This window comes from Camellia sinensis, chromosome 8 (genome assembly GCF_055761805.1).
Source record: "Camellia sinensis isolate YWXY chromosome 8, ASM5576180v1, whole genome shotgun sequence".
Taxonomy (NCBI): Eukaryota; Viridiplantae; Streptophyta; class Magnoliopsida; order Ericales; family Theaceae; genus Camellia; species Camellia sinensis.
In genome coordinates, this window is record NC_138968.1 from 13,837,445 (window position 1) to 13,856,163 (window position 18,719).

Genomic DNA, 18,719 nt, shown 5'->3' on the forward strand with positions numbered 1-18,719 from the left:
CTCAAAAAAAAAAAAAATTACGATTGCAAAATTAAACCACATAGTACCTTAGAATCTCTAATATTGCTGTTAAATTTTTATCAGGCACGAACCGTAGAGGTTCGGAACCGAACCAAGAGTGGAGGCGGCACAGCTCCATCCCGGTTGGGAAGCCAACAAGAAGGAATGGCATCGGCTAAGCATTAAAAACGCAGATGACATACCCCACCCTGAACGGCTGTCGCGTGCCGCATAGGGCAAAAAAATTTTCATTACACGTGGCATTAAACCCAAATTTTCAACCGAGTAATGCTAGAGACCCCAAATATTCTATAAATTTTTTTTATCAAATGTGGGTGTGAGACACACACAATGTGGGTCCCACATCCATGTGAGACATTTAGTAAAATTTTTGATAAAATTTTTGAGACCTCTAGCATTTTTGTTTTCAACCCGTCCACGTCATTAAAAAAAAAAAAAAAAGTCACGGAACGGAGAACTCGATTGGTAAAAAATTGAAACCCGCTTGGATGAGCTTCCTCTATAGTCATCCACATATATAATATATATATAATTTTTTTTTCAAATTTTAATTCGGATTCACATCCATTCAAATCATCTTTTGCAAGTTCCGTCATAAAAAATATTTATATAAATTTTTTTATCAAATATTTATAAGTATAAAAAATAAATTACATAAAATTATAAATTTAAATTATTTATTTTATTTTACATTTATAATTATTTAATAAAATTATTATTTTTAAATAAATAATATTTACTCAAAATATTAATACAAGATAAATGATTTAAATTATTGTATCGGACGCTTATCCTCTTTTACAAGTAAGTGGTCCCCACACCCCTCATCTCTCTCTTTCCTCACCTCACAACTCAACAATTTTCCTTCTCTTTATCTCTCTATAAATTGTGATGAACCACCAAACACCTACTACCTCTCTCTGCCTTCATCCACCAACCCACGCTCCCTTCTCGCTCTCTGTCGGTCTCATCTTCTCTCTCTTTCTTTCTCTAGCTAAAATTCTTTCTTTCTCTCGCTAGAATTTCCAATATTTTGGTGTTTGAGTTTGTTGAATAGCTAACTCAAATATAATCTTGTTCATTTCGCAACAGATAAAAGACACTTTTTTTTTTTAATTCAAAAAAAAAAAAAGAAAAAAGTTTTATGATATACGGTAAATAATTCCCATAAAACAACAATATTTCCAAATCCAAAAATTCATTCGATTTTCTTTCATTCTCGTGATTTACAACAAATCACTAGATCTCGTTTTTTTGATGTTGAAAAAATCACATTGATTCAATGTCGGTGATTTCGAATTCTGTTGTTCAAACTCGAAACAACAACAACAACTCGGTGATTCCTTCGATTACCAAGCCTTTTGTGGCTTTGAACCGAGTTCGTATTACAAGAGCTTTTGTTGATAAAAAGTCTAAAACAAAATCAAATGTTTTGGAGAATAGATTTTGTGGAACCAAATTGAGAGCTTGTGAAAGATTGCATCTTTGGCAATCGGATGGTCCGGGTTTGGATCCGAAGCTCAAAGTCGTGGTGCGATCAGCATTGTCGCAAGTTCCCGAGAAGCCTCTCGGTCTCTATGATCCTTCGTTCGATAAGGACTCGTGTGGGGTGGGGTTTGTTGCTGAATTGTCCGGAGAAAGTAGCCGGAAAACGGTATATAATAGTTTTGGGTGTTTGGTTTTTGAGATTTGAGTTTGATTTTTATGAGTTTTAAGAATTGTTACTGTGTTTTGATTTGAAAAAGGTGACTGATGCGGTGGAGATGTTGATAAGGATGTCACATAGAGGTGCTTGTGGATGTGAGACTAATACTGGTGATGGGGCTGGCATTCTTGTAGCTCTTCCTCACCAGTTCTACAAGGAGGTACATTAATCTAATATCTCATTTTTGTGATTTTTATATCTGATTTTGGATAATTATAGATTTTATGAATGAACACCCAAAAAGGAAAGAGAAGAACAGATAGAAAATTAAAAATTCTACTTAAAATGTGGATTAGGCATTCTAAGACTGAATTTATTGGTTTTGTTTGATTGCTTGCTATTTGGGTTCAAACTCTCAAACTCATTTATTTTGCTTGATTTCTTCCTTTTTGGGTTCAAACTATCAAATTCAATTCTGTTCTGTTGATCGATTTCTTGCTATTTGGGTTCAAATTCTCCTACTTATTTTTGTAATTGTTGTCGGGTCATCGTTTGTCAGGTTGCCAAAGATGTGGGTTTTGAGCTACCACCTCCTGGGGAGTATGCCGTGGGCATGTTCTTCTTGCCCACATCTGAAAATCGAAGGGCACAAAGCAAAATCGTATTTACTAAGGTAATTTTAATATCAAAACTAGTTCAACTTGTGCTTGTAAGTTGTAATTGGAAAAGTGAATTTACCTAGACTATCTTCTTATTTGCTTTTCATAGACTAGTATGTTTTGGAGTTTTTGAGGTCGTCTCCTAAGAAAATTAATGATTGTATTTCTAGGTTGCGGAGTCTCTCGGGCATACTGTCCTTGGCTGGCGCACTGTCCCAACAGATAACTCAGGATTGGGAAACTCTGCTTTGCAGACCGAACCTGTTATTGAGCAAGTGTTTCTTACGCCCACTCCTAAGTCTAAAGTCGATTTTGAGCAACAGGTACAGATCTATTTCTTTTTAGCTATACATTTCTCTTCAGAAGGAAACTGTGAATTTTGCATCTTTTGGAGGTCTACGTGAGATGTATAGTCCTATTAGACATAACAATTGTACATGAATGAAACATCGGTTGCTCTTGATCAAGAAGAACTGGATGATCCTAGTTACACGATCAGTCGCAGTCTCTGATCTTTTTATTAATGTTATATGGAAGGAGGATAACGAAACGAGCAAGCGAGGGAGGAAAATAGAACTTCTGTTGTAGTGTTATCTTTCTTGCTTTTATTTTCAGAACTTCACAACAATTTTGTAACATTTTGCCTTTTTCCTTTTATTTTTTGACAGTTATACATATTAAGGAGGGTTTCAATGGTGGCTATCCGAGCTGCATTAAACCTCCAACATGGTGGAGTGAGGGACTTCTATATATGTTCGCTTTCCTCAAGGTTTGTCTTTATCATTTCTCTGGAATTTCAAAATCTTGGTTGAATGTGACTCTCCAGTAAGATTATACCATAGAGCCTTTTTTTTGTTTGTTTTCCAGGACCGTTGTCTATAAAGGTCAATTGAAGCCCAACCAGTTGAAGCAATACTATTATGCAGATCTTGGCAATGAAAGGTTTACGAGCTACATGGCCCTGGTAAATATATTTTCTATTCACTTTTCTTCTTTGTCCACTGACTCCATACTTCGACAACCAACAGCATGGGATCAACCAGTTAAACGAAGAGATGCAGGGTTGAGGAATGACTTCTGAGGCATTGAAGTATGAATGATCTCTTAAGTTCTTCCGCTTCCTTGATTACTATTTGAATTTGGATGCCGGATTGCATTCTTTGGGTGAGTTGGTAAGGAACCTCATTATCAAGTAAATCGTGTTTGCAGAAACTCGATGCAGTGTTCTCTATAATCAGTTCTTGAGGATAGACTTCCATTTAAGTGGTGGAAAGGAAGTGTGTCTGGTTAAAGGTAGTTTAGGGTTTCCGTGATGTTATGTACTGGCACTGCGGTATATTGTTTATTGAAGTGCCCTGTACACAATTTCATGGTTGCAAGTTAGATCCCATATCGTCAATAATGTGGATGGAATTTGGGCTGAAGTTTTGGATCTATTTTTGGTGCAGATACACTCTCGATTCTCAACAAACACATTTCCTAGCTGGGATCGTGCTCAGCCTATGCGTGTCTTAGGTCATAATGGGGAAATTAACACACTTCGGGGCAATGTAAATTGGTAAGTTCTTGAGCAAGTCGTGGAGTAATTGTTCCTGAATACAATTCTTTATTTCATTCATTTTTGTAGAAATATTCCGGAGATTTTGATATGATTGTTGATTGAACTTGAATATCTTTACCAATGACCTGTCACACCCCAGCTGAGCCTTGAAATTCTGGAAACTCATTAAAATTGATTGCTAAGATTTATAAGATATTTCTATCTGTAAGGAAAATCAAGATCATCTTGTCGATTTATTTAGAAATGCCTGGTTGAATAGGTGGCATGCCATTTCGTGTGACATGTCATCGAGTTTTTAAGCCATTCACTACTAACCTGTTACATGCAGCTTTATTAGCACTTGGAGAAATATCAGGTTCGGAGTTGGAAAGTTGGTGGTTTCATTTTAAGTTTCTTGGATACCTGTTTTACTGGTAGAGTAGTGCTATTCTAACTATCGCATCCTTATTGTGGCCTTCCTGATATCATGAATAAACCATGTAGCTATACCATTTAATTTGAAATGTGAACAGCTGTTTTCAAATGAGGTCCATATGTGTATTTATTCTTTCTGAATCAGTATACATTAGCAATAAGCCTAATAGGTAAGTTCAAGATTATGTTCACAAGGATGCTAGTTGGGGCTTATGAACCTCTTAAATTTCTGATTCATGTACATTACTTACTAATAGAGTTTATTGCTTCATTATTCATTTATTTTCCTGTTTAAAACAATTGAGTGATGTTCATGATCCCAATTTAGGATGAAGGCACGTGAGGGTCTTCTGAAGTGCAAGGAGCTTGGTCTGTCAAAGAATGAGATGAAGAAGCTTCTACCCATTGTAGATGCCAGCTCATCTGACTCAGGTTGGATTGTAATATTTGTTTATGTGCTTGCATACATCCGTATGTACATGCATCTTGTATATGAATGGTGGTGTTGATGAATTTTAACAATCAGCACGTAGACACTTAAATTGCCGATGTAAGGGGCGAAGTAGAACCACTGCTCATGCTTGCCTGAAATTCAAATCATTTTGATAACCTTGTATTCTATCTGAATTTCCCTCTTCTTTTAGGGGCTTTTGATGGTGTCCTTGAGCTTTTGGTTCGAGCTGGTAGAAGTCTTCCTGAAGCTGTCATGATGATGATCCCGGAAGCCTGGCAAAATGATAAGAATATGGATCCTCATCGAAAAGCCTTGTACGAGTACTTTTCAGCCCTTATGGAACCATGGGACGGGCCTGCTCTGATATCCTGTAAGAGTTCTACAAAACCTTTTTATTTCTGCATTGACTTGCTTCCCTAGCAGCATTTGGTTTGTGCTTACCAAAAACAAAATATGCAGTTACTGATGGCCGCTATCTTGGAGCTACACTGGACCGAAATGGATTGCGTCCAGGACGATTTTATGTCACACACAGTGGGCGAGTTATAATGGCAAGCGAAGTTGGAGTAGTTGATATTCAACCTGAAGATGTGTGCAGGAAAGGAAGACTTAACCCTGGTATGATGCTTCTGGTGGATTTTGAGAAGCATGTTGTTGTTGACGATGAAGAGCTGAAGCAGCAGTATTCACTTTCAAGACCTTATGGAGAGTGGCTTAAAAGGCGAAAGATAGAGCTGAAAGACATAGTTGAATCTGTTAGCAAATCTCAGAGGGTTCCTCAGGCTATAGCAGGAGTTTTGCCCGTGAGTATTACTTCTCTGTGTCTGTTTTAAGGTTGCAAATGCTTTCTTCTCCACCTCTTTTCATGGGCAGTTCTCAATACAGATAACATCTCTTATATGTAACCAGGCATCTAATGATGACGACAACATGGAAAATATGGGCATTCATGGTTTGTTGGCTCCATTGAAGACTTTTGGGTATTTTTCTCTCTTTTCCCTCCTCTTCGTCTGTAATTAATTTATTTATTTTTAAACTTTTACTGTGGCATTTCTGTTGTGGAAATGATTCAAATGCTGGCCTCTTATGCAGTTACACTGTTGAATCCTTGGAGATGCTGCTACTACCGATGGCAAAGGACGGAGTTGAGTCCCTTGGTTCAATGGGAAACGATGCTCCATTGGCTGTGATGTCAAACAGAGAGAAACTCACATTTGAGTATTTCAAGCAGATGTTTGCTCAAGTTACAAACCCTCCAATTGATCCTATCCGGGAGAAGATAGTCACTTCCATGGAGTGCATGATTGGTCCAGAAGGTGATCTCACTGAGACTACTGAAGAACAATGTCATCGCCTCTCGCTAAAAGGTCCCCTTTTATCTATTGAAGAAATGGAAGCAATTAAGAAGATGAACTACAGAGGCTGGCGTAGCAAAGTTCTTGATATAACATTTTCTAAAGATCGTGGTAGTAAGGGCTTGGAGGAGACCTTGGATAGGATTTGTGCTGAGGCACATGATGCAATTAAGGAGGGTTACAAAACGCTGGTGCTTTCTGACAGAGGTACTGCATATCCTAAACTAGGGCTGCACCTGAAAAAAATGGAAAATACATATATAAAGTTGCTTTTATTTATCAAAAGAGAAAAGAAAAGAAAAAGAATCATCTTTATTCTTTAATAGATAATATGTTATTAGCATGTTAAATAACTTATTTGTAATTTGTTCAACTGTGTAGCCTTTTCATCAAAACGAGTTGCTGTAAGTTCCCTTTTGGCTGTTGGTGCTGTCCATCATCATTTAGTTAAAAAGCTTGAACGGACTCGAATTGGGTTAATCGTTGAATCTGCTGAGCCCCGTGAAGTGCACCATTTTTGTACTTTGGTTGGATTCGGTGCGGATGCTATATGCCCTTATTTGGCCATAGAGGCCATTTGGAGACTTCAGGTTGATGGGAAGATTCCACCCAAAGCAAGTGGTGAATTCCAGTCAAAGGATGAGCTGATCAAAAAGTACTTCAAAGCAAGCAACTATGGCATGATGAAAGTTCTTGCCAAAATGGGGATTTCAACTTTGGCCTCGTACAAAGGTGCCCAGATTTTCGAGGCGGTGGGGCTTTCATCAGAAGTGATGGAGCGGTGCTTTGCTGGAACTCCGAGCAGAGTTGAGGGAGCAACGTTTGAAGCGCTTGCCAATGATGTGCTTCAATTGCACGATCTAGCATTTCCTACACGGGTTTTCCCTCCTGGAAGTGCTGAGGCTGTATCATTGCCCAATCCTGGGGATTATCACTGGAGGAAAGGCGGTGAGGTCCACCTGAATGACCCACTTGCTATATCTAAGCTGCAAGAGGCTGCTAGAGTTAATAGTGTGGCAGCCTATAAAGAATACTCTAAGCGCATACAGGAATTAAATAAAAACTGCAATTTGCGAGGGCTTTTGAAATTTATAGAGGCAGAGGTGAAAGTTCCTTTAGATGAAGTGGAACCGGCCAGTGAGATTGTGAAACGGTTTTGTACTGGAGCCATGAGTTATGGATCAATATCTTTGGAGGCACACACCACCCTTGCCATGGCTATGAACAAGATTGGGGGGAAATCGAACACAGGTATGCCCTTGATAAGATTTTCTCAATTATTTGTGCTAATTAATGTCATTTATTTGAGCATGTCATGTCAGTGTTGAATAATCTGAAACATTAGGAGGGACTTGGTTGTGTTATTATTTTTGGCTTCCTTTTTTTAATGTCAAAAAATATTTGTGGAGTGTTGTTTTGAACTCATCATTTTTTACTCCCTTTTTTAATGTCAAAAAATTGTGGAGTGTTGTTTTGAACTCATTATTTTGCATTTTTGTTTTTCCCTTCAATGCTCCTTCAAGATCCATTTACTTGTTTGCCATTTTTGTTCTAGACTTTATTGGTCAATTTTGTAGACTTTGTTTCTGCATAAATTTGTTTTCTTTCATAGCTTATATTTCTCTCGTTGCTTCTCCGGGGATGAAATTTCTCACATTCTTCTTTCCTTGCACTTACTTTGTGCAACTTCTTTCTAGGTGAGGGAGGTGAGAACCCGTCTCGTATGGAGCCTTTACCAAATGGTTCAATGAATCCAAAAAGGAGTGCAATTAAGCAGGTTGCAAGTGGAAGATTCGGCGTTTCAAGTTACTACCTTACAAATGCCGATGAGCTACAGATAAAAATGGCTCAGGTATATTTTGAATTGACATTTGAACCCCCATTTTTTTATTATTTATCTATCCTGTTGGCCTGTCTTTGCATTTGGCGAGGTTTAATATGAACTGAACTTGTTTATTTTTGTATGTTGGATTTATTATTAATTTTGGACTGCCATTTTGCACAGGGAGCCAAGCCTGGTGAGGGCGGTGAACTTCCTGGCCACAAGGTTATTGGAGACATTGCCATCACGAGGAATTCCACTGCTGGGGTTGGATTAATCAGCCCCCCTCCCCATCATGATATCTATTCAATCGAAGACCTCGCTCAATTGATTCATGATCTTAAGGTAAGTACATGAACTGTTTCTTGTGCAAGTTTCAATTTTATTAGTTGCGTGGTTTATCATATCTGACTTCTTTCTCCATAATTTGTAGAATGCGAATCCAGGGGCTCGAATTAGTGTGAAGTTGGTATCCGAAGCTGGTGTGGGAGTAATTGCTAGTGGGGTTGTGAAGGGTCATGCCGATCATGTCTTGATCTCAGGTCATGATGGTGGTACAGGTGCTTCCCGATGGACTGGCATCAAGAGTGCTGGCCTCCCATGGGAACTTGGTCTTGCTGAAACTCACCAAACTCTAGTTGCTAACGACCTTCGTGGCCGAACGGTCCTGCAGACTGATGGCCAACTGAAAACTGGAAGAGATGTGGCCATTGCAGCTCTTCTTGGTGCAGAGGAGTTTGGTTTCAGCACAGCTCCACTCATCACACTTGGTTGCATCATGATGCGCAAGTGTCACAAAAACACTTGTCCAGTTGGCATTGCTACCCAAGATCCAGTACTTAGGGAAAAGTTTGCTGGTGAACCTGAGCATGTAATAAACTTTTTCTTCATGCTAGCAGAGGAGGTGAGAGAAATCATGTCTCAGCTCGGATTTAGGACCATCAATGAAATGGTTGGTCGTTCGGATAAGCTTGAGCTTGATAAAGAAGTGACAAAGAACAGTGAGAAGCTAAAGAATATTGATCTCTCCTTGTTACTTAGGCCTGCAGCTGACATCCGCCCAGAAGCTGCCCAGTATTGTGTACAGAAACAAGATCATGGTTTGGACATGGCTTTGGATAACAAACTCATAACTCTGTCCAATGCTGCTTTAGAAAAAGGCCTTCCTGTATACATTGAAACACCAATTTGCAATGTAAATCGTGCGGTTGGAACAATGCTTAGCCATGAAGTGACAAAGCGCTATCACATGGCGGGCCTTCCTGCGGATACAATCCATATCAAACTCAATGGAAGTGCGGGCCAGAGCCTTGGGGCTTTTCTTTGCCCAGGCATCACGTTGGAGCTTGAAGGTGATAGCAATGACTATGTTGGTAAAGGACTATCAGGTGGAAAGATTGTTGTTTATCCTCCAAAAGGAAGCAATTTTGATCCAAAGGAAAACATCGTGATCGGTAACGTTGCTCTCTATGGGGCAACAGTTGGGGAAGCATACTTCAATGGAATGGCAGCAGAAAGATTCTGTGTCCGTAATTCTGGGGCAAAAGCAGTTGTAGAAGGTGTTGGTGATCATGGATGCGAGTACATGACTGGTGGGACCGTTGTTGTGCTTGGAAAAACCGGGAGGAATTTTGCTGCAGGGATGAGTGGTGGCATTGCTTATGTTCTTGATGTCGATGCCACGTTCCAATCCCGATGCAATCCTGAGTTGGTGGATCTCGATAAAGTTGAAGAAGAAGAGGATATTATGACTCTCAGAGTGATGATACAACAACATCAGCGTCACACAAACAGCCAACTAGCTAGAGAAGTGCTTGCTGATTTCGATAATATTTTACCTAAATTTGTTAAGGTCTTTCCTAGAGATTATAAACGGATTCTTGCAAGCATGAAAGAAGAGAAAATTGCCAAAGAGGCTGCATCGAGGGCTGCTAATGAAGCTGATGAGCAAGAAGAGGCAGATTTAATCAAAAAAGATGCTTTTGAAGAGCTTAAGAAGTTGGCAGCTATGTCCTCAAATGGGAAAGACGTTCCGGTAAGTTATATTCATTTATTGATCAAATCTTTCTTTCATACTTGAACTGTTACATGATTTTAATGCTTGATAAGATGTGAGGTCTCTTTCATAGAAATAGGGATAATATTTTAAAGAAAATTTTAATGTATAATTTTTTATTTTATTTTTATATTAAAGACTACAATGGGACATGTGGTACATATAAGAACAATTTGCCTCATTTTCATGGATGCTTTTCTATACTTGTATTATATTCTCTCTCTCTCATCCTCCCCTGCATTTTCCCCTCTAGCATGTGCTATGTATCTTGGTAATGACTTATAGCCAGTAAAAGGGTCTGATCAGCGTTCAGAATTTGCAGAAAGTTTCAGAGACTGAATTGCCAACGAGGCCAACTCGAGTTCCCGATGCTGTTAAAAATAGAGGATTCATTATTTATGATCGTGAGGGCGTCTCATATAGGGATCCTAATGTTCGGATGAACGATTGGAAGGAGGTCATGGAAGAAGCCAAGCCTAGTCCACTTCTAAAGACACAATCTGCTCGGTGTATGGACTGTGGTACTCCTTTCTGCCATCAGGTGACCAAGAACTGCAATATTTTTTGTTCTTTTTAATTCAAAAGTCTCTCACAGCAAACTTTTGCCCAATTTTTTCAGTCTTATATCTGATTTCTATTTTTAATAAATTGTAGGAGAATTCAGGATGTCCTCTTGGGAATAAAATTCCTGAATTCAACGAGTTGGTGTACCAAAATAGATGGCGTGAAGCATTAGATCGGCTTCTGGAGACTAATAACTTCCCAGAGTTTACTGGTCGGGTGTGTCCTGCACCTTGTGAGGGTTCTTGTGTTCTTGGTATTATTGAGAATCCTGTATCTATCAAGAACATTGAATGCTCTATTATAGATAAGGCTTTCGAGGAAGGCTGGATGGTGCCACGACCTCCCCTCAGAAGAACTGGGTATGATTTTTGCTCTTGCATAATTGAATAGAGTCTCCATTCTCTCAGAGTTCTTTAGGGAATCATTCAGTGGTCAGGGAAAGAAAGTAAAGTACAAGAAGATCAACTTTCCCATAACATTTTTATGTTCAATTAGCAAGGCTTTTGTGGGACTCATATCTTCAACTTTCTCAGTAGGACAAGTTTTCCTTCAAAACATGCTCTGCAAAGAAATACATGATTTTGCAAGAATCTCAATAATTCACTTTCCTTTTCCTGACAAATGAACACGCATGGAAAACAAGTTTCCTTTCCTGTACTATACAATACATTCCTGGGAATAGCTTTCTCACACAAAATTCTTGATAACTGATTGGAGCCCTAGTGATTGTCATGTTATGGATTTCATAATTAAATCTATATCTTTTGAGCCGAATGTTATTTTGGTATAAATTATTGGGACACTGGATTCTAAATAACCTTGGTCTTACAGGAAAAGAGTTGCTATTGTTGGGAGTGGACCTGCCGGCTTGGCTGCTGCTGATCAGTTGAATAGAATGGGTCATTTTGTGACAGTTTTTGAGCGTGCTGATCGAATTGGGGGCCTTATGATGTATGGAGTTCCTAACATGAAGACCGATAAGGTTGATATAGTTCAACGACGGGTTGACCTTATGGCAAAGGAGGGTGTCAATTTTGTGGTCAATGCTAATGTGGGAAAAGATCCCATGTACTCCCTTGATCGGCTTCGAGAGGAGAATGATGCAATTGTTTTAGCTGTAGGAGCCACAAAACCAAGGTAATTTTTTTTTTTTCCGAAACAAATTGCCAGTATAGTTTTCTTTAGAACACACTAACAATTAGTGAACAAAATATTGGTTACAGGGATCTTCCTGTACCCGGACGCGAGCTATCAGGGGTTCATTTTGCCATGGAGTTTCTTCATGCAAATACCAAAAGTTTGCTTGATAGCAATCTTGAGGATGGCAAATACATCTCTGCCAAGGGCAAGAAGGTAGTGGTAATTGGTGGAGGCGATACTGGTACAGATTGCATAGGAACATCTATCCGACATGGCTGTACTAACATTGTAAATCTGGAGCTTCTCCCTCAGCCTCCTCGAACCAGAGCCCCGGGAAACCCTTGGCCACAGGTTTGTAGATTTTATTATATTGCAACTGAAACAAAAAAAAAAATAAAAAAATGCAGAGTACACAAGACCATTCCTCAATATGTTGGTCATATATAGGGTTGTAAATGAGTTGAGTTGAGCAATAGGCTGTTTAAATTTGACTTGAAAACTTAATGAGCTTCAAAATGTGTTTAGGATCGACTTATTTAACTTTTGAGTTGATCTCAAATGAGCTTGAATTGAGTAGTTTGATTTGTTATAGTGCATATAATTGAGTTGAGCCGAGTAGTAGGTTGACTATGCCGAGCTTTCAAATTTGTTTAAGTTTGACTATGCCGATCTCAAATGAGCTTTTAACGAGCTTAACATGAGTTGAGCTCTAGTAGCATGGTTCATTTTACAGCCCTAGTCATGTAATGTTCTCTGGTTGGTCTTACTACATGTGCATCATCCCTATCAGATTTTGCAAGACTTGCTTGAAACAAAGTGAAAAATTATTGAAATAGGTAATTAATTAACAAAATAATATAGAAAAATGGTAAATATTCAAATAAATTTTGAATGGTGTAAAAGCAACAGATTTTAAATGGAAGATTATAATAGTTGGTGGTGGATGTTTTGGAATATCTGTTGAAAATCAGGGTTACATGGTCTAAATGGAAGAGTTTGAAAATCGCAAAAATCTTGTAACATTTGATGCCTGCTTTTTCTAATCGTTTTAATGATTTATTCCCTTCAAATTTCTTTGTTTGCAGTGGCCTCGCATATTCCGTGTGGATTATGGGCACCAGGAAGCTGCTACCAAGTTTGGGAAAGATCCCAGGTCTTATGAGGTATTAACTAAACGGTTTGTGGGAGATGAGAATGGGAATGTGAAAGCACTTGAGGTGATACGGGTCCGTTGGGAGAAGGATGCTAGTGGGAAGTTTCAGTTTAAAGAAATTGAAGGCTCGGAGGAGATGATCGAGGCAGACCTAGTCCTACTCGCTATGGGGTTCCTCGGTCCTGAATCAGTTAGTATTCTTAACTGCTACTCAATTATAATTTCTCTATGCTGAACCAGTAACCAAGTTCAATTTCTGATCTAGAGTAATTGTTGGAAGTGATCTTGACTAATTTCTCTTGCAACTAGAATCATCAAAATTATTGGTTGGAATAGCGTAATTTAAGTTTAGCTCCAGGCATTGATATTCTATGCCTTGGGTCCTTCGCAAAATTGAAGTTGTGCATTCTGCTTTCTAATAGATTAGGGTTGAGTAAAGAAATATGAAGACCAATTGGTAATTTTCTCTCTTTTTTCAATAATGTTCACCTGAATTTTGTCATCAACCCTAGTCAATTAGACAGCATGTATAATTGATTTCATACTGATTTTTGTGATGCTTAATTCCTTCAGACACTATCGGAAAAACTGGGCTTGGAGCAAGACAATCGATCAAACTTCAAGGCAGATTATGGCCGCTTCTCAACCAACGTGGATGGAGTCTTTGCAGCCGGGGATTGCCGGCGAGGCCAATCTCTGGTAGTTTGGGCCATCTCAGAAGGCCGGCAAGCTGCTTCGCAGGTTGACAAGTACCTCATGAGAGATGGACAAGACAACACAACCAGTCTGGTCGAAAGGGGCAAGAGGCAACAAGATAGCAGCAAACAGACAGTAATGACATAGATATATATATATATATATATATGGATGGATCTGTTTATCAAGAAATAGACAGATAGCTTTGTTTTCACATCCTCATATTAGGCTCATAGATACAAAAGAACTCAAAAGAGTGCAACAGAGTGGGATTTGCAGGGTTGGGTGGTAGGTTCTTTTGTGTGTTGTCTTGTGTTTATATTTTTGTGAGGGAGGTGGCTCTTGTGATGGTTGAAAAGAATAATGTACAGTTTTTTCTTTGATCTGTCAATGGAAATGGAAATTAATATTATGGAGAACTATGCAAGAAAGCTGTTTTGTTAATCGCATTTTGAAACTGGTAACACATCGTCTGTGTTATGCTCCTTTTGTTTCAGCTGAAAATGTTTCTTGGTATTTGATATGACAAAACATGAAAGAATGAAAAACATTTTTGTTGTAATGTGAATTCTGATAAATATTAGACACTAAATACTTGAGTGGATAGAGTAAGGATATTTACTATATTTTTTGCGCTTGTGACATATTGTCTTAATTTCTATGTATTTACAGTTGAGGGGAGAAAGTTAACTCCCGTAACCTTTCAGATATTCCTAGTTTGAAGTGAATTGTATTCTGTGTGTGCATGCGATTATATTTTCTCGTGTATTTGTATTTTGTATTTCTCCGACCCTGGTTATGTACATACAAAAAAATAATTTTCACTTTCAAATGAATACTTATTTAGGTGGAAAATATTATTCACTTCGAAAAGTAAGAAATATTTTTTGCACTAAAATTTTAACAATAGCCATCACATTACCACTACATGTGCCTGACAACAACTGCCGCCACCACCAAAACCACTAACAATTAGTTTCAATATCACAAACAAAATATGAAAAAGTTTTCTATGAATTTTTTTCTTCTAAAAATAGTTTTTCACAGAAACAAATTGTGTCAATCAGATTTTGGAAATTGGGCATAAAATTCCTGCCTCGTGCCGTTTCTAATGCAAACCAAAATCCAACGCAACACCAAGAAGAAATCATCTCCATTGAGTTGCATCTCACTCAGATCTGTCAAGCATCCAAAGATTTAAAAATTTTCACAAGAATTTTGATACTATGACAAAGCCCAAACATTTTCTCAAGTACTGTGTTCTTACACAAAATGGGGAGAGAGATTGGAGCTCAAATCACATATAGTAACATAGAAGCATATGGGCAGCCACTTGATGCTATAGAGCTCTGTAAGGTGGTGGTCTTGCCATATATGGCTCACGTGGCTGCTGCTAAAGAAAAGGATAAAACGGAAATGGAAATGAAAGTAATGAGTTGACGGTATTCAACCTTCAGGCTTAAGTTCTAGTTCAGCATATGATTACATATTTAGCTGATTTATGAATTGCCAGGCACTGTTAAAATACAACAGTTCACTGTAGTAGTAGTAGTAGTTTCATATATCATATGATGGAAAATGGTAGAACAAATGTCAAAACACTTCCTTCCACGGAGGTCAGTCCACTGAAAGTCACAAGCAGCCACCCAACTGCAGAAGACATAGTGGAAAAATGAATAAATAAAAAAATGCATAAGGATCAAGATCTAATTAGAAAATTTCAGTAAAACGCAATCCTTATGGCTCAAATTTGGTCCAAGTTTTGTGTCTCCATAACATAACCTTCATTTTCTCTTTTCTTTTTTTTATACTTAATTTATTTTTTTATGTGAATGCATTACAAATTTGAAATTGAAAACATTTAATACATGATTAGAGACAAAAGTTTGTTACATATATGTGATGACAAAATTAATTAGATATATATACATATGTTGTCATATCCTTAACATATTTTAGATTTTCCATATCAACTGTATCATGTAATCCTCATATCCCATATCCAAATTTGTATTCGTATCCATATCCGTATCCGTATCCATATCCGTATCCGTATCCATACTTCATAGGCATGATCTACTTCAATGTCTGAATATCTATGATCAGATCTTTTAGGTAAGATATATATGTAAAATCAGCAAGACAAACTTGTCAAGCATAAAGATCAAACAGGTGGACACTCATGATCCTTGTATCATCATTGTGCTAATCATCAAACACTTACTTTCCAATAGAGCACTTTACAATTACTTTAAATGTACAGAATTGAAGTTTTACGGTTGGATTTAGTTCTGATACAACCTCAGGTAAAAGAAATATTCAAATTCGACTCTATGGAAAGGACAGTACCCTTACCAGAACAGCTTCTATTTCCCTGTCTGTGACAGGTGTGCGCTTTGGCTGAAGAGAAGCTTTCCCTCCAACAGCAGTGTTGGTGGGCGCTGCTGGAACATCTGACCTTGGTGCAGAACCTGGAAATTGATAATAACAAAAGGGTTGATTAACCAAACCAAAGTAAGCCTTGTGTCTCAATCAAGTGGAGTCAGCTACTACATCAATCATTTTTCGCCACTCTACTTGGTCAAGGACTATATGCTTAATTAAATTAAATAAATTCATACTTTTTTTTACTAACACATCCCACATCAGTTTAGGTCTTCTCCCCCCCCTAAAATTTTCATTTGTGGTATTAATATTACTCTTCCTTACTGTTGCATTTATTCATGGTATATAATCAAAACATCCTAACTTGTTCTCTCTCAACTTATTTTCAATTGGTGCTACTTTTATCTTTTCACGAATATTTTCATTTTCAATTCTATCTTTCCTAATCTTACCATACATTTATCTAAGTATTCTCATCTATGTTTTGTGTTTTAGTTGCCTAGCATTTTATCCCGTAAAGCATCGTTGACCTTATAACTATTCTATAAAGAGTTGATTATGTACATAAAATTCATACGAAAAAAATACCTACTTCAGTAAGATCTTTAATGTTTGAAAACACCGTTTTTGCAGATGAATGCAAAATTACTTTAACAGTACTCCAAAGTACCAATATCCAATGTTTGAACTTTGAATCAAACCACCAAAGTATAAATTTGAGATTTTTACATTGTAGCTTCCTCTAAAAGGAGCACTTGAAGTCTAGTGTGGTGTCCAATTGCTGTTTAGCAACATTGATACATCTCAAAAAAGTAAAGAACAGAACAACAGTGGAAAGATATACTTTGAGACCTGGTTTAAGAAGTTGCAGTGAACAACACAGAAATTTTGTTTCCACTGCAAATTGACAAGATTGTAGGAAGGGAATTAGACCTCGCATTCCTTCTTCCATTTCTAAGTCAGTTGTCAAAATTTGACAACATTTTTCCTTCTTCAAAATTTCTCAAGCCCTAATATCCCACAAAACATGGGGTACCTTCAATCCCATTCTTCTTACCAGTCGCGTACTGGCCAAACTGCTTCCTAACTGTGACATATTCAACCAGAGCCAAAACCTTGATATGTACATTTTTGACACCCATGGTCCTATGTAAGTGTGATGATCACACGATTAAATTTAGCAATATTTTTTCCAAAACATATCATGACTACATATGGAGGTTGTTGAATCAGCACCTTTTAGTGCTCGAGTCCCATGATTTAAAACAATGAACTAATTCATTAATAAAGAAGTGCTCCTAACTAGTACATGTACAATAATTTGAAGTAGTTTGTCCAGGGATACTCTATTCCCAAATCCCCCTGTCCCTTTGTCCCAATGCATTGTCAGGCATGGTATATGTGTGTGAGAATCTCTCGACACGAAAATCTTGAGACGATCCTATGGCAAGGAGCTTGGGAGTTTATTGGGACCAAAAAGGATTTAGGGACAGAGAATCCCGTGCCAAGTAGTTCTGCCCTTGATCAGAACAATAGTGCTTCTAGCTAGTATAATTTACTAACACATAAGCAAACCCTGTTGTCCAAGCTTCTCGTCTTGTCCCAAATTAAAGTGAAATTTACTGAGTCCCCATGACTGATGCATTCATTTAGATTTGAACTCTCTTGTGTTGCCATTACTCCATTTCACATCCTCATTTCACCTTCTTTTTAAAACTTCAAAAATAAAAAAAATCTATACTAATATCTCAGTTAGCAATGTGTATGAATACCTAATCTCCTCCCTAAACTAATTTTACTTGGTAGTGTCAAGGCATTTACTAAATCTAGCATCAGATACCACTCATTTGGGTTTAAAAATACATCAGGTGATCTCATTAGCTAAAAAATATCAAACTTAGATCAATCAATGATTCAAGAAAACAACATAGAGAAGCACAAACCCTAAATTTGCTAACCATAACTGACCCAGTTCATAAGACCAAGCAATTCCCAAAAAAAAAAAATTTAATTTTTTGTTTAGGCAAAAGGAAAGAAATGAAAAAAACAATCAATTAAAAACTAAGCAATTGAAGTGCAGTAAAATTAGTCAGAATTTCAAAAAAAGTAGTGGGTTGTGTTAACATGGAAGCAACAGAGAGAGAGAAGGAAAAAGATCAGAACTTGGTAATGAAGTAAAATAAACTGGCAGTTAGAAGCACACATAAATTTATAAATACCAAAAAAAAAAAACAAAAGATCGGAAGAAGGAAAGAGAGAGAAAGGGAGGGGGAAGGGAGAGACCTGACGCAGAGGATTTTGGGAATCGTAGTGGGAATTTGATGCTGGGGATTCTCCTCATCACTTGGAATCCTCCTCCACCCATATCTCGCTCTCTCTCTCTCTCTCTCTCTCTCTCTCTGGATTAGTTCAAAACAGGTAAAGAGAGAGGACTGCCATTCCCTTTCTTCACTTGGACCATTTTTAAAAAAAAAAAAAAAATTATAAATACGTCCTTTAAATTTATTTAAAATATGAATTATTCATTATGACTTTAAAAATTAAAAAATTTTAACATACATACCTCGAAAAGAGTGCATCATATATATTTTTAATTATACTATTTTCTTTTTTAGTTATGTTTAATTTTTTTTTAATTATAATATTATTTTAGTTATAACTCATGAATTTTTTAGTTATGTCTTATGTTATGTTTAGTTATGACTCAGAAAGTATAAAATTATATAATTTTCTTCTTTAATTATAAAATGTGTACCATAGGATTTTTTTCTAAAAATTACATCTCATTCTTAAA

At 37.4% G+C, this 18,719-nt stretch overlaps 1 protein-coding gene and 1 long non-coding RNA gene across 8 annotated transcripts; one reads left to right on the forward strand and one right to left on the reverse strand.

Annotated features, from left to right (window-relative positions):
• The first annotated feature begins 889 nt into the window (after positions 1-889).
• Positions 890-13,984, forward strand: LOC114285508 (glutamate synthase [NADH], amyloplastic). 7 transcript variants are annotated; one of them, XM_028228545.2, is made up of 22 exons: positions 890-1,675; positions 1,767-1,886; positions 2,226-2,339; positions 2,496-2,648; positions 2,994-3,094; positions 3,193-3,289; positions 3,774-3,883; positions 4,629-4,732; positions 4,945-5,124; positions 5,214-5,557; positions 5,664-5,734; positions 5,847-6,316; positions 6,491-7,360; positions 7,807-7,961; positions 8,115-8,276; positions 8,365-9,966; positions 10,301-10,528; positions 10,642-10,910; positions 11,383-11,688; positions 11,775-12,042; positions 12,777-13,034; positions 13,418-13,984. In XM_028228545.2, exons 1-22 carry the CDS (start codon positions 1,304-1,306, stop codon positions 13,685-13,687), a joined length of 6,624 nt encoding a protein of 2,207 aa, XP_028084346.2. In that variant the 5' UTR covers positions 890-1,303; the 3' UTR covers positions 13,688-13,984. The 7 variants fall into 7 exon arrangements, with proteins under 7 accessions (XP_028084346.2, XP_028084347.2, XP_028084348.2 ...); XM_028228546.2 differs by having other exon boundaries at positions 10,310-10,528; XM_028228547.2 differs by lacking the exons at positions 890-1,675; positions 1,767-1,886; positions 2,226-2,339; positions 2,496-2,648; positions 2,994-3,094 and adding an exon at positions 3,354-3,489 and having other exon boundaries at positions 3,193-3,267.
• Positions 13,985-14,744: 760 nt separating this feature from the next.
• On the reverse strand, positions 14,745-18,385 carry LOC114285510 (uncharacterized). Its single transcript, XR_003637256.2, has 3 exons — positions 18,209-18,385; positions 15,896-16,011; positions 14,745-15,190 (listed from the first exon to the last, which is right to left on the reverse strand). It is a non-coding gene; the product is annotated as an uncharacterized LOC114285510 (long non-coding RNA).
• Between the last annotated feature and the right edge of the window lie 334 nt (positions 18,386-18,719).